The following is a 23,275-nucleotide window of genomic DNA, read 5'->3' on the forward strand; positions in this document are numbered from 1 at the left end:
CTTACCACATGTTACTATAATTCTTCACACAACTGTCTGGTTTGCCTGTAAGGCTATAAGCTTTATGAATGCACAATCCATTTCTTCTCTCCTGTCTTTGTGTTTTTATTGCCAGGCACATGGTATGTATTCAGTAAGTATTTATTGAATGGGTGAGTGAACCTCTGTAAGTAAACTCATTGAATTTTAAATGATTTTTTGATTGTTGTTTTTTTTAAGATTCAGAGCCCACCTCTACCTATACCAATCCTACCCCCTGGTTGTTATTTTTGAATGAAGACAGAAGTCTATGGATTTAAACGTATAAAAAAATAGTAAAAAGAAAAATATTATCCCCATTTCAGATGTAAAATTGTTCTGTGACTGAGAACTAGGAAGGGAAAATCTGATTGCTTAAGATATAATCTACAATATTATCCAAGAGCAATATTACTTATTAAAAGTATTCAAATTTTTTCTCATATATTCATTAGCAGATAAGTTTATTGAGATTTGATATAAATATTAATAGAAATCAGTGAGATCATTTAACTTGCTGAGAAGGGGATATTTATGCCTGTCATTTTAAAACTTTAAACTGTTGGGATTATGAGAAGACTTCAAAAAGAATGGCTAGATGTTTGCACACCAGTTTCACTATCTGGAGAGGTAAACTTACTTTTCTGCTCCTTTCCCGGTATAAGCTCTGATTAAGAGAGTAAAACAATTTTGGATTCTGAATTCTGAGGACAATTTTTTAAAGTTACCAAGTTTTGGGGTGCCTGAGTGGTTCAGTCAGCTAGGTGTCCGACTCTTGGTTTCGGCTCAGCTCATGATCTTGGGGTTGTGAGATCCAGCCCACATCAGGTTCCATGCTCCTGCTTAAGATTCTCTCTCTCCCTCTGCCCCCCCCCTTCAAATAAATAAATAAATAAATAAATAAATAAATAAATAAATAAATAAATAAAGTTACCAAGTTTTTTGACCCCCAGAATAATAAGTATTTGCTCATCTTAAGTCCTACTTTTTAAGTAACAGTTTTATTATGTTTGCTTTTATCATATTATTTTTATCACAGTAAACAAGTATATACATAAAATTTTGAAGTCCTGCTTCCACAGAGATGTGCACCAAAGAACAAGGATCTCTAGTATGTTATATGTATAATTACAGATATTTCATTGGTATGTATTTGTTAGCATTTTAAATCAAGTTGCTTTTCATTTTTATTATGGAAGGATAGTTGACATACAATGTTGTGTTAGTTTGAGGTGTACCACTGAGTAATCTGACAATTGTGTGCATCACTCAGTTACCATGATATGTGTCACCATCTGTCAGCAGGCAACATTATTGCAATATTGTTGCTTGGATTCCCTGTGCTATACTTTCATCTCTGTAATTTATTTGTTTTATAACTGGAGGTTTGTACCTTAATCCCCTTCAGCTCTTTTGCCCGCCTCCACCTCTCTCCCCTCTGACAACGACCAGTTTATTCTTTGTGTTTATGAGTCTGAATTTTGGTTTTTGGGTTTTTTTTGTTGTTGTTGTGTTTTGATTCCACATATAGTGAGATCATATGGTATTTGTCTTTCTTTGTCTGACCTTTTTCATATAGCATAATACCCTCTAGGTCCATTCATGTTGTTGCAAATGGCAAGATTTCATTATCTCTTATGGCTGAGTAATATTCCATTGTGTATATATACCACATCTTCTTTATTCATAAATCTATAGATGGACACTTAACGTTTTATCTTGGCTATTGCAAATAATGTTGCGGTAAATATAGGGGTGCACATATCTTTTTAAATTCATGTTTTTATTTTCTTTTGGGTAAATACCTAGTAGTGGGATTACTGCATCATATGGTATTTCTACTTTTAACTTTTTGAGGAACCTCCATACTGTTTTCTACAGTGACTGCACCAGTTTGCATTCCCACCAACAGTGCACAAGGGTTCCCTTTTCTCCACATCCTCACCAACACTTGTTATTGCTTGTCTTTTTGACACTAGCCATTCCATCTGGTGTGAGGTGATAGCTCATTGTGGTTTTGGTTTGTATTTCCCTGATGATGAGTGATGTTGAGCATCTTTCCATGTACCTGTTGGCCATCTGGATGTCTTCTTTGGAAAAATATCTATTCATTTGCCCATTTATAAATTGGATTATTTGGTTTTTTGATGTTGACTTGTAGAAGTTCTTTATGTATTATGAATATTGACCCCTTATGGATATATAATTTGCAAGTATTTCTGCCCATTCAGTAGGTTGCCTTTTTGTTTTATTGTTTTCTTTGCTTTAAAGTATTCAAGTTTTATTTTTTTGTTCCCCCATCTATGAGACAAACTTGTATAGCAGTATAATATTTATGGTAAACTTCCAGAAGTATAGCCCATAAAATAGTGTATTAATAAAGCCATAATTTATGGAGTACCTCCTTTATGCTAGATTTAAGGAAAGCTTTTTGTCCACATTATGTCCCTTAGTACACTCCACCATCTTCCAAAGTAGGTAATGTCCCCATTTTACAGATTAAAAAAATAAGAATGGGGAAGCTGAGAATTTTTGCAAGGTCACATAGGTAGTAAGTTAATTCTTAAGCCAGAATTTTATAAATGATATTCCTATGGATCTACTAAATCGGAATCTTCAAGCATGATGCACAAAAAAATCTGAAAATTTTAATAAATTTTTCAGGTAATTCTTATAAAGTTTGAGAGCCAATGACTAAGCAAGATTACATAAACTCTATTAATGCAAATAATAAATGAAACCAATGAACACATGCACCCTAGATCACAGATTTAGCTTCATATAGTTTTATGGACTTGAGAAATGGTTTACTACTCAAGGCATCAGTTTTCTTGTATTCAAGATGAGGACGCTTCATGGACCCGAAAAGAAGCAAAACTCTTAAAATAGCAAGCACCTTTGGAAAAGATGTAAAAAATAGAGCATCTAACTATTTGGTTCTTTATTAATTTTTTTTATCTGCAATCCATCCTAAAAAATATGGGAAAGCTAGCATTTCTCTCCTGATTCATGTCTTTTTAAAACTGCTTTTCTTGGTTAAATAAGTAAAATCAGATCACACTGATGCAATTGCTCCAAGGTTACCAATAATAGGAGTTCTGGTGGATGCCTTTTTTTTTTTCTTCCCATTTTCATTAAATTCCCTCATAGTAGATATAAAAACAGTTCCTTAATTGACACTGATTTGCAAATATATTGAATTCAAAGATGTCAAAATAAATTAGATTTGTCTCTCAGTAGAAAGAAAGCAATAGAGCCAGATTGAATCCCAGTGAAATTTTATAGCATCTATTTACAAACACTTTTATATCCTAAACTGCACGGTATTTAAAATAATTAGGAGCTTTATGCGACACAACATTGACTTTTATTGTTACATCTTGAACCCAACAATAAAAGTAGACTTTAAATTGTAGAATAATTGTTTCATCTATATTTATACTGTAAAGATGGGGGTCTACCATTTGAGAACTGCGAAGTCTGTTATTTTAGCATAGTCATTATTCAGATGATTCAGATATGTTAAAATGTATTTAATTGAGACAGATTTATTATAATCTATATTTTCAGGAAAAAATTGAAATGTTAAGCAGATATCTATGAATTAATTTTTATATCTATAAGAAAATTGTGTTGTAAGCATTTTGCATATACATTCTGTAGCAGTTAACTTTTCCGGGTCGCACTTTATCTGCAAAGATTTATTTCTAAACAACAGGCTTGGAGTTATTTTGATCAATTTTCTTCTTACTAAAATGCAGCTGTTTGTTGTACATTCATACAGTGTAATATGATTGAGCAATAAAAAGTATAAAGCCACCAAAAGACATAGGGGAAGCTTAAGTACATATTGCTAAGAAGTCAGTCCAAAAAGATGACATACTGTCTGATTCCAACCACATGACAGTCTGGAAAAGGCAAAATATGCAGACAGTAAAAAGATCAGTGGTTTCCAGAGGTTCAGGGGGAAAGAGGGATGGGTAGCTGAAGAAAAGGAGAAATTTAGGTCACCCAAACGATTCTGTATGATATTGTAATAGTGGATGTATGACATTATAAGTCAGTCTAAACCCGTAGAACTCTACAAGGCAAGAGTGAAGCCTCATGTAACAATGGACTTTAGTTAATCATTATGTATCAATATTGGCTCGTCAATTTTAATTGGCTCGTCAGTTTTAACAAATGCACCACACTAATGCCAGATGTTAATAATAGAGCAAACTGGTGATGGGAGTGTGTGTAGGAGCTTTACACTTTCTGTCTAATTTTTCTGTGAACCTAACACTGCTCTAAAAACTGAAGTGTGGTATCAAAAATTATATATAGCTGTTGTACATGTAAAATTTAGGGGAGGCAAGGACAATGCAAATAGCAAGATTAATGATGTAATAAAATGTAAATTTGATATCTATCATAATTGAATTTTTTCAATTGAAATATTATTTATGCTTTGTTTAAGAATTAGCTTAGGTGATTTTTTTTTCTTTTTGTTTAAATATTTTATTTATTTATTTATTTGAGAGAGAGAGAGAGCAAGCAAGAGAGCACAAGGAGGGGGAACCAGAGAGGGAGAAGCAAACTCCTGGTGGAGTAAGGATCCTGATGCAGGACTCAATCCCAGGACCCCAGGATCATAATGTGAGCTGAAGGCAGATGCTTAACTGACTGAGCCACCCAGGCACCCCTAGCTTAGGTGATTTTGGAATTTTAGTCAGAATCTGGGGGTTTTGTTTAAAATGGCCAGTAAAGCCCAAAATATTGCCCCGGGTAGAGGGGATAAATAGGAGCCAGGGCTACATCGGGGGTATGTCCGTGCACATGCACATCGAATCCACTTCGGATCAAGCTTTGTGAAAGAGTCTCTGAAGGCATTTTACAAGTATGAAGCCATGAGCTGCTCCCGTGTTCCGTCCATATTGGTTGAAGCTATAACCACTGTCCTTAGCATGCTCCTAGCAGTCCTGTCCTGGGGAGGGGGACCCAGCTGATCTCTTGACTCTAAGGATTCGTAGGAAAGCCGTGTAGCTCCACTCCTGAGCCTTATGTGATCCAACTGCCTCTTTTATTGGAAGAGAGCTTTTTCTCAATTATATTGGCAGTAAATTTAGCTTTAAAAAGCAGAATTCCTGAATTCCAGATACCTGACAACTATTTGTTTTTAGTGAGGTGTTAAAAGTTTAAATTGGAAGAGGCTTATTGATGTATTGTTTATTATAAGGTGGATGAATTGCAAGTATATGAATGAATAACAAGGGAAAAACATTTTTAAAAGAAGTTTCTGAGGAATCCTTTCTTTGGCCATAATTCTTCGCTTCTGAAATCAATCAATAGATTTGACTGTACTCCACAGAAAGAAGGGAGGGGTGATGACAAATCACATGACATCAGACTCAGAGTGGAGTTGGACCAGAAAATACCTTACAGACAGGACTCTAAAAATCATATACTGTCAGCCCATAGATCAAACCAAGTCAGATGTTGTCTTAAAAAATAAATTTCCACTGGGTTCCAAAATGTAAAAGTTCACAGAATTCACATAAAAACTTGAACTTCCTTTTTTTTCCTATTTTAAACTCTCACTGCATTGGCAGCATAGCATGGTGGTTGCCCTCATTAAATAGAGCATCAGTGCTCACCGAGTCCTTCCATCCACTGAGCTCCCTCTTAATTGATACCCAGCCCATGTCATTCCATTCCCTTACCTCTCTGTCCTCTCTGTCATCCAGCTTTATAGATCCTGATTTACACCAGCTCTTTCATTTTGTATTCAAGTAACATGTGACTCCTAAGAAAATATGTAATTTGCCCCAATCATGTAACTGGCACTTTCCAGGGCATAAAACAAAAATAAACTTGGGTCTGCCTTGCAATAAATAGAAAGAATTGAAATTTTGTGATCTAATGCTCATTATCATGGAGGTTCATTTATTTCTAGCCAGGAGAAAATTGCATTTTTATAGTATGTTTTGATTCTGGTAGAAACAAGTGTGTTGGAACAATTAGGACAAAGGTTAACGAGGAGATATTTTGTCTAGAAAGTAAATCCGTTTTAAATATTTACTAACAAATAGAATTTTAAATGCTTTTAGTGGTATGCATAGGATTTAAATTCCTTTTATAATGATGCCAGTTATTTTTTCCAGTATTGATCATTTCCATCCTAATTGTACAAAAATATACAGTAAATGTTGTTTTTAAAGTTTGAAATGAATGGTGGCATTTTTTTGGTGTTAAAGCTGAAGATACATGAGCTGCAGACTTTCTATTTCTATACTTTATAAGGATTAAGAAACAAATTACAGAAAGTATAAAATTTAGTTATTATCTCATGAGTAGTAACAAGATAAACAAGTCAACAATTTAAGCAACGTTTACTTTCACAAGAAGAAATTCAGTTTATGAAAGTGATTCCAGAATCTGGCTAACATATATTTTCTTATATCAAATTGAACTTGTATGATATATTGATCTGTCTTAAGTTAATTTGTTGCTCTTAACATCCAAGCCATGTGTGTCACTCATCTCTTGCACAAGACAATATTTTTACAAACTTAATGACTTAAAACAACGCATATATCATCTTGAAGGTTCTATAGGTCAGTAATCAGTTACCTGCATTCTGTGTTTCATTGTTTCAGATAGGTGTGAATCAAGGTGTTGGCCAGGGTCAGTGTCTCATCTGAGGCTTGACTGGAGAAGGGTCTGCTTCCAAGCTCGTGTGGTAGTTGGTAGAATCAGTTATGAGTGGGATGTTGGGCTGAGAGCCTCAGTTGCTTGCTGCCTGGTGGTCAGACATCATATCACCTTTAGTTTCTTGCCATATGGACAATTCCATATGTCCCCTTCTTTCAATCCAGCAAGGGAGAGAGTTAGAGTCTCCTAGCAAGAGGGAACTTGCAGAATACAGTCTTACGTAATGTAATGACTGGGGTGACATCCCATTTTCTTTGCTGTATTCTGTTGATTAGAAGCAAGCTGGAGTCTGGCTGTCTTGCGAGAGGAGAGCAATACGCAAGGGTTGGAATGTCAGGAGGAGGTCCATTTCAGAGACTATCCTGTTTCCATCTCTCTGATTTTCATCCATTCCAGGTTTTCTATTTCACAACCACCATAGTCAATCACTAAGCAATGCGACAAACAGCACATGGTCTTAATGTCTCCTTTATAATCTAAAATACTGTACAAAAGTGTATCTATTCATCATCAAAGCAGTCCATCAAAACCAACCTTAGGGTCACTCTTGTGAATGTCTTCCTTTTTATGGTAGGCTGTTATCTTTTCTGCTCAAGGTTACCTAAGGCATCTGTATTCCACTGTGACAATGTGTAAATAAATTGCTCAGAGAATATAATTGTTATCTCAGATATGTTACTTTAGAAGTGTCTATCTAGGCAAATGTATCCTTTTCTAATCTAAACATGTTCTTGTTAATTAGTGGGGACATTTTTGGTTGGAAATGGTAGAAATCCTAGATAAAGGAGAAATAAAGGACAAATTATTTCAGTAACTGAAATGATGAGCTTACCTAGCTTCAAGTATAGCAGCATTTAGAATATTAGGCAAAGTATAGGGGACTATTTTCAACCTTTGTTATTTCATTTGTGTTGGTATCATGATCAACAAGAACCTGATCAACCTTCTCATAGGGTAACATAAAACAACATTAAAATTTTTTTCTAGTACTTAAAATAAAATTTCTGGGCAAGACTTTTTTACATGAGACATGAACACTGAGCAAAGAAGATAAAGCATCCCCAGTGGCCAGAGATGGGTAATGTGTCTATCTACACACCTTGGGGGTGTAGACTCTGGCAGCCTTACCCAAATCGCTTAGATGGGGTATAGAGGAGGTGTGGTTATCTGCTGTAACAAAAGAAGGCAGAAAAGATGCAGGAGAACAAAATACATGTGTACATACATACGTACTTTATCATTTTCACTAAAAGTTATATGGATTAGTTTTTATTCTTTAGCAAAAAAAATAGTTGTTGAATATGCGATGAATATATGGACCACCATTAAGTGCTAGAGCATCTGTAAAACAGATCGCTTTACATTTCAGTAACTTAACCAAGCGTATGGACTATGGTGGCAAAGAACACAGCAATTTGGACATGTTTATAAAGAGCTGTATGTAATTAATTTTCTGGACTGTATGTTTGTAGTTCAGGATTTGTTATAACAAATTGTTCAGTGAAGGCACAATACAATTGCACAATGTAATCCAAATTAGAAGAACTGAGAGGATGCAGATAAAAATGAGGAGGAATTGGGGCACCTGGGTGGCTCAGTCAAGCATCTGCCTTCAGCTCAGGTCATGATCCCAGGGTCCTGGGATAGAGCCCCACATCGGGCTCCCTGCTCAGCAGGGAGCCTGCTTCTCCCTCTCCCACTCCCCCTGCTTGTGTTCCCTCTCTCACTGTGTCTCTCTCTGTCAAATAAATAAATAAAATCTTTTTTAAAAAAAGTAAATGAAATCTTAAAAAAAATGAGGAGGAACATTAGGAGAGTAAGTATTAAGAGAAAAAGCCAGTGGAGGAAATGATGGTAGGGTTTGTCTTATCAGCTTGAGGAAAGAGGTGGAAGCTTAGAGAAGTGGGACGCTCTATACAGATTGACTGGACTATTCACTGATTTTTTTAAATCTATTGGATCTGGGTAATATAACACCTGTATATTATAAAAGTGAGATTATTTCCATTAACTTAGGATTAAAGTTATGATAGCCTAGTTGCAGTGACCAATACTGTAAAATAAATGAAGATTTTGAGAATGAGATGTGTTTTTGAAAATATAACTTGGAAAGTAAGTAAATATCAGAGTACTGAGGGCAGAACATGGCTACAGGTAAGCAAAATCAGTGAGTTCAAGAGCAATGTGAGTGTTGTGATGCCCTCTGTTCAAATCCTTTTTTTGTACAGTTAGAGCATCCCAGGAGCGCAAGAATAAGGACTAGAAAGAGTCATCTGGAAGCTGTTGCTTAAATATGCTAATAGCAGTGGCATGAGATCAACATTTTACTTTACAGATTAAGATAGCAAATTGTACCCCCTTCTATTGCTTTCAGTTCAGAAGGTAATTTAGAGAAACAAGTGGAAAGAATTTTTGTATGATGTTGGGCAGATAATAAAGTAGTATCCAAAAATAAATTATATCTCAAATTCAAAATAATGCAGGTGATAAGACCTTTGCAACCAAGAGCATTTGCATAATTGTGAACACAGTTTGTTAGGGCTGGGGTCTTGATGTGGTACTTCTTTGAAAATTTCAGAAAATGTATTATTCAAATAAATGCACTCACACATGAACTAGCATATTCTATTATTAAATTCAAAACTCTGTCATGACAAATGGACTACAAAAAATGAACCCTCTTCTCTAAACCTGCAGACCTCCTCCAGTGAGTGAACTTGCCACCAGAGGGACTATGGTTGGAGTGATTTCGGCAGCGGCCATCAACCAGAGTATTGTGTACTCCATAGTTTCAGGAAACGAAGAAGGTGAGTAGATATTCGGTCTGTGTCTTCACCATAAACTAATACTTGGACCTGGGACTCAGTTCAGATTGAATTATTATTTATGCTATTTTTTTCTAATAAAAACCTATCTAACTTAAATGCAATTTAAGTGTTCAATCAGATTAAAAAATTTGGTTATACTAACAAACATGACCCTCCCCCCCCACCAGAAATACTAACTATCCAATTCTGGAAGCTTTCCTCTTGCCCTCATTTAGGGATATTTTAATGATATTTCTTCAAAATTAACGCATCATACTTTCAGGTTTTGGTCATGATTGTTGCCTACAGGGGTCTCTTCCCACTGTTCTGGACCATCCATGACCTACTCCATGTCATAGCTAGGCTAACACTGAAGAAATTTTAGGATCGCAAATAATTTTGAATGCCCAAAGAGCCGCATCCAAGATAAAACCCATGTACATTGTGTAATATGATTCCTCAAGTGGTTAACTTAGAAGTAAATAAATAATTTGAGTTTTGTCTACCAACTACTCTTCACTGAGAACAGGATGGTTTGCCAGCTTCTGAGAAGAAGTTCGTAGCTGCATTTCTCATCTGTTCTTTTTCTCACCATTATCCACAGTTAGTGGTCCTCTGTTTTTTCCTTTTGATAAATTGGATGGCCTGGCATGTCGTAAGTGGTCAAGAGATAGTCAATATACATTTAGGGTGCCTGGGTGGCTCAGTCAGTTGAGTGTCTGCCCTCAGCTCAGGTAATGATCTCAGGCTCCTGGGATCAAGTCCCTCAGCAGGCTCCCTGCTTGGCAGGGAGCCTGCTTCTCCCTCTCTGTCCCTCCCTCCCCCACACTCATGCTCTCTCTATGTCTCTCTCTCAAAAACAAATAAATAAAATCTTTTAAAAAAAGAAATAGTCAATATACACTTAATAAATACATGAATGTTCAATATTTAATATTTAGTAAGTGGATGAATATAAAATTAAGCAATTCTCAAGGAAATCATAAAGTCTCCTTTTTTTAAAAAAGATTTTATTTATTTATTTTACAGAGAGAGACACAGTGAGAGAGGGAACACAAGCAGGGGGAGTGGGGGAGGGAGAAGCAGGCTTCCTGCGGAGCAGAGAGCCCAATGCAGGGCTCATTCCCAGGACCCTGGGATCATGACCTGAGCTGAAGGCAGATGCTTAACTGACTGAGCCACCCAGGCGCCCCTGTGAAGGCTCTTTTTAAGTATTTCAGCGATCAACCATTACTAGAAATGGCTGCCCTTGTAGCAAGTGCAGGACATCTTACTTTTCTTACTTTCTTCTTTGTTCCTACTTTGCTGCTATGCCTTCTCCCTAAATATCAGGAACATCTAATGCCCTTTAGTATTTAAAGGACCATCCAAATCTACCATGATGGATATAGTGTGCAGTGCTTCCCAAATTTAATTGACTGATGAAACATTGTTTTCCAGGAGACTCTCAACATAACTAGAAAATTAAGGTGTTCACTTAAGGATACACTGATGATAATTTGAAGAGATGGAACACAGCTTCCAAAAGCCAGCATCCTCTCATTTTCATGCATTACTCCTGTTTACAAGGAGTATTTTTTAAAATCACAGTGCCTTTTAAAGAGAATCCTTTTTTTTTTTCTTACAGTGTGAAGGAAATGACCAAAGAACTGTATTTTAATTGCAGATATGTTTGGAATTAACAACATCACAGGTGTTATCTATGTGAATGCCCCCCTGGATTATGAGACCAGGACAAGCTACGTACTTCGCGTCCAGGCCGATTCCCTGGAAGTGGTCCTCGCCAATCTCCGAGTCCCTTCGAAAAGTAAGTTATATTACTTAAGCATTCCGGAAGGATTTTATGGTGCTTCTGCTCATTTTCTGATGAAATACATAGGTCCAAAAGTTATCATTAGAGAATGTGGGGAGATCAGTAGTACTTGGAGCTGATTGCCCATCCATTTTAACAGCTGATAGAGGACAGTGCTGGGAGTGATTCCATACTCCTGAAATATCAAGGCAATAACACACCGTCTTCAAACTGGGTATACGATATTGCTAGAATCAACTTTATTCTTAATCCCACTGTGAGGCTCTGGCAAACTCTCTGGTGTGTATATTATTAATGGGTACAGGACTGCCCGACATTCTCTTGAATTGTGTGGTCTCTTGTACTTAACTGATTTTCTTAGCACAGAGGAAAATGCATCTTAAAAGAGCAACTAACATTTATTGTAAGTTATATGTGGCATTATATTTAATTCACATCCATTTCTAGGAGATGAAAATTATTATTCCCATTTTACAAAGACAAGATAAGGTTAAGTGACTTTTTAAGAGTCTCATGCTCTACCGACTGAGCTAGCCGGGCAAGGTTAAGTGACTTTTTAAAAATGATGCTGTTGGTAAATGAAAACCCAGAGATTTAAGCTCACAGCTTTTGACTCCAGAATCGTTCTCCAACATCTGTGTGATATATAGTTTACCAACATAAGAGAGCAAGTAAAGCCAATTTGTGAAGGGCACGAGCAGAGATTCTGGGAGATGTTACTAATAACAAGATAAATGCTGTTCTTTTCCATCCATTGAGGTAATATTCCTTTGCACTTCAGGCAGTTCATCCTTTTATAATCACGCCAACTTTTTTAGAATTTAGAAGACCCGAGAAAACCAAATTAAATTTAACCATTTGGGTTCAGAGGCTGAGAGAGAGCGTGAAGGGGGAAACAGGCTACGAAACAGGCTCCTTTCACTCCAGGGCCCTTCCTGGACATCCTATGCCAACACTACGTCAATCAGCATCTTTAGAAGGGGAGGAGGGAAAATGAAGAGCCTGTGAGAACGCCAGCGAGGGTACAGGTATAAAGCGAGAGCCACAGAGCCTAGGTGGTGGAAGAAGGGAGAGCAAGGTAGATAGAAAAGGCAAGAGACGTGCCCTAGAATTTTCTCTACCAGTGTGCAGTAATTGATTATCCTAAAAGTAATCACTTCTGTTTTATTTCTTTCAAGTCTCACTTACTGATCTAGTGTGGAGGGTTGCACAGTTGCTCAGAAAGGTACAACCAACTCATTTGAAAAAAATCAGATTATACATGGTATATTTTTGGAATTAAGGAAATTAAGTTGTCTTCGGTGATTATTCATCACTTGCGTAATTAAATTGTTTTAAAAATATCAGACCGGTTTCTTGAGTTCTTAAAATCTTTAACCATGGGCAATTATATTTTTATAAAATATAGAGGAAGCTTCAAATTGTCAATTGAATTGACTAAATCAGGAATCAAAAGGTTAGAGTAGTTCTAAATTATGTAATGCAAACCAGCTTATTGCAACTAGGGAAAACATGGAAACTATTTGAAAACTATATTTGTCATCTTTCTTTGAAAAAAATGAACAGTTAGATTTAGAAAGAAAAATCTGCTAAATATTTAGGTCTTAGAACTTGGCATTTTTCAGGAAATAGCTCCAATTTCTAGGAATAAAGGCATATTGATATCTCATATGTGAATATGATACAACTAGTTCCTGGTACTTTAATGTAAATCTAATCTAAGGCTAATAAAAGTTTCACTAATATACCTATGTATACTTACATGTGCCCAAGAATGCATGGAGAGCTAAGACCAGCTAGCAGGTGTGTGCAGTAGCCTCTCAGAAGCGCATGAAATCTAAAAGCTAAATGCTAGTTTGTTTAATGCTTGATGCTTTTAATATTGTTATTAACATTTCATGACTGACCTCTGCCTCTGGAGTCTGAAATACAAACTCATGTATTTAAACCACAGTTTCATTTATTAATGACTGTTAATGGCCTATAATGAATCCCTAGTTCATTAGCTCTGCAAAAATAAAGCCATTATGTAAATTAGGTTAATTAATTAATTGTTTAAAGGTTTACCCCTGCTTTAGAATTCGCTGCCCCATGGTCTTCAGCTCTGCCATATGTCACATGAATAAAGCTAATAAACAAAAGAGGTTTGATTCATTGAAGAAATATTTTATTGTAATTTCTTTGCCAACAATTTGTTAATGAAATCATTTTCAAAGTAAGTTTTATAACTATGCTGTAACTGGATTTAATATTTAAATGCAATTTAATAATTAAAATAGAACAATTTCAGAACTCATTTCATAACTTTGACACTAGGAATCTTTAAAACATTCTGATCTTTTAGTATGGACATTTCAAATGTACATAAAATTCCAGAGAATATTATAATGAACCTTCAAGTGTCAACTACCCAGCTTTACCAATGGTGTTCTCAACCATTCCCTCCCTTATTATTTTGAAGTACATCAGAGACACAATATTTCATCTGCAAATATCTCAATATGTATCTCTTAAAGATAAGGACTCAAAATTTAATCACAACACCATTATTACTCCACCCAAATTAATAAAAATTCCTCAATATCAATGAATATCCAGTCAATATTATATTAAAAATTTATTCATATCAGAATCCTAATAAGGTCCATATATTGCACTTGGTTGAAAAGTATTTCAAGTGTGCCTTTTAAAATATAGACTTCCCTTCCACTATACCTTTTAATTTCCTTTAATGTCTATTTGTTCAAGAAATGAGATTTCTGAAGCCCGGGTTTCAATGAGCATGCCTCTAAGTGGTCATTTCATATTTTTCTTTATCTCCTTTATTTCCTGTAAAATGATAGAGCTAGAGGCTTGGTTAGATTTAGTTTGTTTTTTTTTTAGACGAATAAATTGTAGGTGATATCCACTGCTTCCCCAGAGAGGCACGCCCGTCCCTCTGACTTTCCTTTCCTGAGGGCCGTCACCACTGGGGGTCATGTCCTACCTATTGATTCCATCCTTCCATTTCTTCTGTTTGTAGTAGCCAAACCTTTCCACAAAGAGAAACTCTTCCACATCAAATATTTGACTACCCTGATGTCCTCCTTCTATAGGAAAGACAGGAAAAAATGTTTGATTCTTCCCTTTTATTTCCTGGTTTTCAAAGTAATGCGTTGATTCACTATCATACTCCAAATGCGACCACTGAAATAACACAAAATTTGGGTTTTATGGGTCGTATGGTCTTTGTTGAACTACTCAGTCCTGTGGTAGCTGAAAAGAAGGGAGATACAGTCTGTAAACAAAATGGTGGGCAGTTCTCCAACGCTAAGCAAATGGGTGTGGCTCCGCTCCAACTCGGTTCTATTTGCCCGCACCATCTGCAGGCCAGACTTCGACTCTTCTCTTACTTTTACTTTACATAATCCACTTGGCGCCTCCCGGGCTGTTTGTGTATCTCCTACTGTGAGCAATGCTTCTGCTTCATCTACTTCCTTTTCCCACACACCACATTTGAAGAAATATTGTTTTATTCCTGTTAATATCAATAAGATAATCAGTCATCTAGTTGTCTACAGTTTGTCCTGTGGTAGACTCCTCACAGTAGGCTTACAAGAATAGCATTACCTATATTTTTGTGCATTAATGACAGTTTATCTGTGGACCTGAAAACTGAACATAAATTTGGCTAGATATGAAAGACTTTGGGGGGCGCCTGGGTGGCTCAGTCGTTAAGCATCTGCCTTCGGTTCAGGTCATGATTCCAGGGTCCTGGGATCGAGCCCCGTGTCGGGCTCCCTGCTCTGTGGGAAGCCTGCTTCTCCCTCTCCCACTCCCCCTGCTTGTGTTCCCTCTCTCGCTGTCTCTCTTTCTCTATCAAATAAATAAATAAAAATCTTTAAAAAAAAAAAAAAAGAAAGAAAGAAAGACTTCGGGCGCCTGGGTGGCTCGGTCAGTTAAACGTCCAACTCTTGGTTGTTCAGGCTGTGATCTCCGGGTCCTGGGATATTGCCCAGGGTCAGGCTACACTCCGTGGGGCGTCTGCTTCTCCCTCTCCCTCTGTCCCTTACCCCCACTCATGCTCTCAATCTCTCTCTCACACAAATAAATAAAATCTTTAAAAAAAAAAAAAAAGCCTTGACTCATATTTTCCCTTTCTTCAGCTTAAATATCTCACTCCGTTTTTTTCTCCCATGAAACATCACTGCCAAAAAGTATAATGACAAAATGGTTTTCTTTTCCAATGCATGTTGGTTTTATTTCTGAATTTCCAAAGAATTTACTGTTTTTTCTTTAAAGTTCAGTAGTTTTATTGGAATGTGTCTCTGTTTTGGCTATTCTGAGTCATTTTCTGCCTCTACACATAGTATATGCATTCGAACCTTATTTCAGAAATTTTTTCTTGAATTCTACATTTTTAATTTTTTCTTGTTTTATTAACTTGTTTTTCATCATAGGACACTCCTACTGTACAAATAATGAATCATTTCCTATCTTTTATATCCCTTTCTCTCTATCTCTTTAATATCTTTCTTCATTGCATTTAGATGTTTTTAAGATTTTAATTTATGAGTTTTTCTAAATTCTGATACATGTTTTTCTTCCAAGACTTCTCTTCTTTTCATAAACTATTTTAGTTTGTTTCAAAATACTAATGTACAGTTTGCCTTTTTTTTTTAAATACCTTTATTTTTTTTAAGAGCCATTGTTTTGATCACTGTTTTTTTTTTTTTTTTACCTTGTGGGTTTTGACCATGGTCCTTTTCTATTTTTCATGTATCGGTGAAATTATTTTTTCTACAGTCAAAAAAGGAAGGTGGTTGATAAAACAGCTTTTCTAGCTCTAGACTATTCTTTCAGTTATTTTCACAAAGTGATAAAAAGAAATATTATCCTTTTACTTTTAGAAATCAGCTTTTTTCAGCACTCCCACTTTCACTGGAGAAACTTTCTCTCTCTCTCTTTTTTTTCTTTTTTTGCCCTATTGAACCTGTCCTGCTCAGTTTATATTCTGTTCTCAGGGTTTCCCCTTTTTCTGTAGTGTGGAGTTTTGCTCTATCGCTTTCCTATTGCCTCAGTCAGATGTCCACTTAATGCGCGCTGGCGACTTTGAAACTCACTGGCTCTCAGGGCAAAAGAAATGCTTAGCCCTCCCTCAGCTTCCCTAAAAACAGTTGCTGTTATCATATTTGCTGATAATACAGAGATCTTGTTTCCGTCTGTTGTTTTCTCTAGTTGCTCATGTTCTGTGATTTGGAGGTTAGCTTGTTGTGGTATTTAGTTGGAGATATGATCTGTGGGTTTTTGGTTTGATTGCTAGGATATTATCCTAATTACAAAAATGGGATAGTGAGGAGACCTAGAAGCAAGAGACTCCCACAAAAATAACTGTATAGGTTAATAATTTAGTTCCATGGCTGCTGATAAAAGAAACCCCTGGGTCAGAGACTAAGGACCTTGTTACTCACAATGAAAGTATTAGCAGGTGTATCAACGTGGCACCTAGCATACGACGTGGGTCCCTGAGCTCCAGACCCCATGGCAGGTGTAGGGCCAGGGAAGACCTGCCCTGAGTGGAATGCACCACGGTAGGGGCAGGGGACACGGAGCTTGGAGACTCTGCCACTTTTATAGCAAGCAATAGCAGTCTTCCTAGAAAGAGATAGGGGAAATTGCCGGACGGCGTGATGCATTTCTGCGAAGGATTATCTCACTTTTCAGAATTGCCAGCTACGTAAATAGTTCTGTGTCCCTGGTAGAGAAAAACGGTCCAAGCAGTGCAGTTTTGGCACACTCAACAGGACACGTGGAGGTGCAAGACTCCCGCGGTATCCTGTCCCTCATACTCGGCCATTCAAATTCCTGACTGTAACGAGGCACGATTCAGGAAAATTCGGATATTACGTTTCACCTCAATCATCTTCTTCAACTCCCTAAATACACATCTCAATCCAAGGATACTTGAAACAATTGTTGAATCAGTGGAACTGTTTCACAGCTGAAGACTTTTAGAGAATGAGAGCTCTAGAACCCTCTCAGGTTTTCGTACTGTTACCTGTTACCAAGTTTAGGATTAAGTTTTCACTCGTGTGCTTTAGATTTTTCAACAGGGCTTCTAGATAAATTAAGCCTTTCTTAACTGTTTTTATCATTAAACTCCATTAATCATTCGGGCAGTTATAATAAATATATGACCAAATGAATGAAGGAATGATGAATAAAATAGTCCAAATTAACGGAAAGCATTTTTAAGGAGCAAATTTTCCCCAGAATGGAAAAATAACCACGAAGAGAATGGGTCTACCAGTTTATTAGCTTACTGCTAAAATAAAAGCAGTTGAACTACAATGTATTCCCATAAGCCACAAATATGATAGAGTCCTCTTTTTCTCTTCCTTCCTATTCAACAAGCTCTAGACTTTGCATATCACTGAGGAGGGCAGGACTTAGAGATTTGTTTTGCTTTGAGGGTGAGACCATTTCACTGCCTTGACATTAATTCTTAGCATTTATAATGTGCCAGGTGTTGTCATAGGATTTTAGGACACAGAGATAATGAAATGAAGTTGCTGCTTTCGGGATCCCTTTATTCAGTGCGGGACAGACACATACACAACTCATGATGTCACGCCACACTCTCACGGGGCGTGGTGGCTGGTGGCGCCCATGGCGATGTGTCCACAGAAGAGTGAGCAGCTAACACCTGAGAGATCAGAGATGTCTTTGCAAACAGACCTACCTGTAAGCTGTACCCTGAAGAATGAGCAGAGGAAGTTTGAAAGGACAGTTCCAAACACCACTAGAGAGCACATTTTAGAAATGATGAGAAACTCTCGGTATTCAATTGGAAATTTAGAAAAAGGACCAAGATACAATAGACCTAAAATGACAGAGATGTGCAAGAAATAGTTAGAGGCTGTCAAAGATATTTAAAATAAGACAAACAGCCCAGCAGTTCACCACTGTATAAACCCTTACTCCCAAGGAGAGTAAACACGATCAAGTGAATGGAGATTTAGCAATGGTCTTATCTGAAGTATTCCTTTGGGAAGAAAAGGTTGTAAACTTGTGTTTGCATTCTGCTCCACAACACATCCATCCCCAGAAAAGGAGGTTGTGAGAGTATAAACTCTTCCATCTCAAGTTTCACATTACGGACGCGTGGGACCTCAGTGGCCGTGTCTCAGGGGCACAGGGTGTCCATGTCCAAGAACTGTCAGAAGGGGGCAGTAGTGCAGACAAGCTGTTACTGGCTGGAGCAGAGAGGAGCAGCCACCACCCCAGGACAAGCCTGCACTTGCAGAATTACACGGGCAGAGAGCTGGAAAATGCTACCCAAGGTCCAGATTTGGGACACAGGTGAGTGCTAGCTTTTGCAGATGTGCAGTACGATCACCTGGACGCGGGCGAAAAGCAAACATTAAAAGCCGGAGATGGACCTGCCTTTCTACTAAGGGGATGAGAGGAAACCAACTGAAATAGCTGTCCCAAACCTGAAATAGCTCAACGCACCCCACTGACAGTCTCTGCTTCAAACACCGGTCTGACTCAAAGGCACGGGCACCATTTCCCTATAGTGATCTTTACATTGGAACTTTCCTGCCTACCTTACCTACCTTTCCTCCTCAACCTCAGGAGCCAGAAGATGGCAGCCTGTGTGAGAAAAACACCTGCTAGGGAAGGGGTGAGGAGCTTGATGAATCAAGAAGAAAGGAGCAGACAGGAGACTTTCCAGGAATACGCCTAAGCTGGGACGGAAGAGAAGTTTTACCTTTCAATTAAATTGGAAGTACTGATTAATATATTGAACTAGATTTTTTTTTTAACTTAACCATGATTATAGTACTTTCTGTTAATTAAAAATGTTTTTGTTTTAAATATCACGAGTAACTTGAGCTTTTATTCAGCAGCAGGAAAAAGATGGGCTCAAATCAGCAGGATAAAAGGAAGAGTAGAAGAGACAACATAGACTTGTGTTGTATGCCTGGACACAAGAACAGCACACCATTTGAGCATGGCTGGAGAGCAGAATATGGTTAAAACACTTGTAATGAATTTAAGTTCCTTGAGGGTAGGGATTTTTGTCTGTTACGTGTATTGATAGCTTCCAGGAGCCTAAAAGGTATAGCACAAACATATGCTCAATAAAGGCTTAGCCAGGAGATGAGCAAGTCTGGAAAACAAAGGCCAGCTTGTGAAGGGATGCGACTATCAGAAGGATGCACGCAAACATGCAGCGTATGTACCGCCCATGACCCCTAGACTGTAGCAAACCCGGGCCCTCTGCATCGCCAGGATTCGGGTGGGTGTTTGAAGACACAGAGCCAGGACACAGTTTCAGTCCTGGGAGGGGGCCTGGAGCTCCCCTGTGGCGTGTGATGTTGTAGGGGTTCTGGAAAGTTCTGGAGGGTGATTTCTCAATTCTCCTGCACGACAAACTTTCTGATCCTCCAGGTTCCCAGGTTTTATTCTCTTCTGCTGGTCCCATTCAGTCAGGTATCCGTATTTTTCCTGCTTGGCTCCCATAGAGCATTATTATTGATTAAATAAGTATCTTCATTTCATGAGTGAAAGACAAATGTTTTTAATATTGTTTAAAACTATGAGTCCTCTTTTGTGTCTATGTTCTCTGTCTCCTCAGACCTCCTCAGTCTCTCCTGGGTTTTCAGGATGGAACATCATTGTTCCCAGAGAGACCCCCAAGGGGCCTGTGTGCAGGAACCTCCCCAAAACAGATGTCAATATTTCCACCACAAAGTCATCACCATATTTTTAATCTTGATATAGAGCAAAAGCAATAATTTGCACCTTTACAGCTAGCTCATAGCTGTGTAGTTTGATTTATGGAATTCCACATTTGAAATGCAATTCTTCTTTTATGGTAAAATTATAATTATCATTAAATGTGGAAGAAAAAAACCCAGCTTTTTATAAATAGATCATTGTGTTTTGATTCAATAACTAGCCTTTCAATCAGGAATAAATGACAGGACAATTAAGATAAACTTTAAACTGGTGATAAAACAACTCAAACGCTATTGATTTCATTTTATAGTTTTGCTGTAGGGTACAAGGGCTTGTAATACATTTCATTTCCTTTGCTTTTCTGGTTCCAAACAGAAGGTCTGTGACAAGTAATGCTAATGACTCTTTAGCCATGATTGACTGACTTAAGAAGTGTTCCTCGCATAAGTTGGGTGGCATCGCAGCATCTCACATGTTCATTTTTTCGGTCCTAAAATCCCATATGTTCAAGGCCTTATATTTGTTCTATAAAAATATAACCATGATTTTAGAAACCGTATTCATACTTTATTACTTTAAAACTTGGAGACTTGGGGCGCCTGGGTGGCTCAGTTGGTTAAGCGACTGCCTTCGGCTCAGGTCGTGATCCTGGAGTCCTGGGATCGAGTCCCGCATCGGGCTCCCTGCTCAGCAGGGAGTCTGCTTCTCCCTCTGACCCTCCTCCCTCTCATGTTCTCTGTCTCTCATTCTCTCTCTCTCAGATGAATAAATAAAATCTTTAAAAAAAATAAATAAATAAAAAATAAAACTTGGAGACTACTTTGTGAAAGCTAATACCATTATATCCTTTATTGTACTTTTGTCTCTCACATTCTAGGTATCTTATATAAATACACAGTTGAAACAATTACATTTTTAATGAAACAAACATTTATCTGTCCAAGAAAACAATTGTGCAGAACAACTTTGCTTGGAAATATGATTTAAAAATGGTTATGGAATTTTATTAATCCATTTCGGAAACCAAGTGCATTGAGGCAATGTTCTTCCGTTGACCCCAAAAGTGATTTGTTGAACCGATGACAAAGATGTGAGATCAACCCTTCTAAATGAGAGTACAGATCATAATACATATTTCTTCACATGTTTTAGGAAGAAAAAAAATCATGTTCCATGAAGAAAACATTTTTTAAAGATTTTATTTATTTGAGAAAGAGAGAGCGAGCAAGGGAAGAGGCAGAGAGAGAGGGAGAAAAGCATGAGCCGGGAGCCCAATGCGGGACTCGATCCCAGGATCCTGAGAATATGACCTGAGCCCAAGTTAGACGCTTAACTGACTGAGCCACCCAGGCGCCCCCATGAGGAAAACATTTTATATGACTTCCATGGTCAATTTAAACTAAAATATTTAAGAGTCTAGGAATGCATAAAATTGTTCTCCTTAACTTATACTAAGCTGTACGGCCTAAAGACAGGCAATATAATTTCTTTATTCTTGGGAACTTCTGTTTAATTCATACAGTTAATAATTTAATTTTTTCCTTGCCTTTCCAGGCAGAATTTAAAAACTGAGATTCAAATGGAGCCCATTTGCTGATTCACAAATATTTTTGCTACCTTATATTTTGTTTCTGAGAGCAACAATCATCTGATTAATAAGGAAGTCCCAAAATTATGCAACAGAAACTCTGTATCTTTTGCTTCAGAAAAACTCCCATTTCAACAGAGGCCAACTAAGCTCTTTTAAATGCATGTGAAACTATTCACAGAAGTGAAATCTGTTAAGTCTTATACATTACGGAACTATCATTTTGAGAAAAAGAAAACGGAAGCAAGTATCTGGATAACATAAGCATAACGTTTATCTCAGCCCCTAAAGATAGGGGGGGAATTATCAGAATTTTTCTGCTAAATACATTGATTCTTTATATTGTTGATGAGTGCGGCCATTGGCCCTCCACACTCTGTTGTTATGTGATCAAGGTCAGCTCCTCTCTATAGAGTAAGGAAGCACAAGTCTTTTTAATATTTTGCTTAAGATTTAGACAGCTGTTAGATTGATTTTATTTATTTATATCTCTTATAACAAATGGAAAGTGAACATTCTTTTCTCATATTAGTGACATATTCTACCTTGACCAGCTTTAACAAGCTGACAAACTTACCGATGGATTATTTTTAGAAGAAAAAAAAAAACTAGGCAAAACTACCCATTAACTAGACAAAAATAGATTCCAGCATTATGTTTAAAAAATAAAAAGCATATGGGGAGAAGTGCCACACAGAAGGAATGTGCGTAGGATTACCCTTCCTTAGCTATTATCCTCTCAACTGGAAGGGGCTCTTGATCCTGCTCACCATTTCCTAGGTCCCTGCATCTCCGAGTCTCCTTATTGATAGAGGTGTTTTCCCTTAATCTCAAGGACTCGCTCTACCCTACTGTTCTTGTTTATGCTGTTCGCTCTGTCTAAAAGGTCCTTCCTTCATTGTTCTCCAGGTAAACTCCTAATTCTTTTACAAGGCTCATTTTAAAACTCATCTTGTTCTTTACATTTCCTTAATCACCCATTGTCCCTGTCACGTGGGGAACTGTGAGTTCTCAAAGGCAAGGATGTGATATCCAATTTTGTAGTGCCTCAGTTTCCGCCACAGAAACTCAGAGAATATGAAGTTTGAGATGGATCATGAAGGAGAGAGTAGTATGGATGACAGTCTGGAGGAGATCTATTTCAGGGGGAAATAGTGAATATCTCTTTGCCAGGGCAATAGAGAATTTGCCTGGTTAGCTATATTTGATGCCATGCTCTAATGCTTTCTATCAAAGAAACGCTATTATGTTTTCTATTGCTCTACTCAACTTTACCTTTTGGACATCTATTATTTATATTAAAAATCATATTGTACTTAACTCTTAGATCTTGTTATGATTGACTTTGGCCAACACTGATGTAATTCTTACCTGGAATTATTAATAGAACCATAATATTATTCTTCTCAGTGATTGTGACTTGTATAACATTTACAAAAACACTTCATGAGTTCACCATATGAAGTGATAATAAAATGCTAGATATATGGCCAAATAACAGAATCTAGGGCATTCCAAAATAAAAGTGGTAAATAGATGTACAGCATGGAATACAGAATACTGTGCTGTTTTGATCCTAAAATCAGGTATCACTTATCTTTGATTCCATGACATGGATTGGTAAGGCTT

General features: G+C 37.3%; 1 protein-coding gene across 4 annotated transcripts in view; it reads left to right on the forward strand.

Moving 5' to 3' along the window:
* Positions 1-23,275, forward strand: part of LOC116625425 (protocadherin-15-like) — a 1,687,848-nt gene that overhangs the window by 1,543,465 nt on the left and 121,108 nt on the right. For all 4 annotated transcript variants that reach the window (XM_032393940.1, XM_032393941.1, XM_032393942.1 and 1 more), the window contains 2 exons: positions 9,409-9,518; positions 11,185-11,325. In XM_032393940.1, the coding sequence (XP_032249831.1) occupies positions 9,409-9,518; positions 11,185-11,325 (251 nt within the window). The remainder of the gene's footprint in view (positions 1-9,408; positions 9,519-11,184; positions 11,326-23,275) is intronic.

This window comes from Phoca vitulina, unplaced genomic scaffold (assembly GCF_004348235.1).
Source record: "Phoca vitulina isolate PV1807 unplaced genomic scaffold, GSC_HSeal_1.0 scaffold78, whole genome shotgun sequence".
Lineage (NCBI taxonomy): Eukaryota > Metazoa > Chordata > Mammalia > Carnivora > Phocidae > Phoca > Phoca vitulina.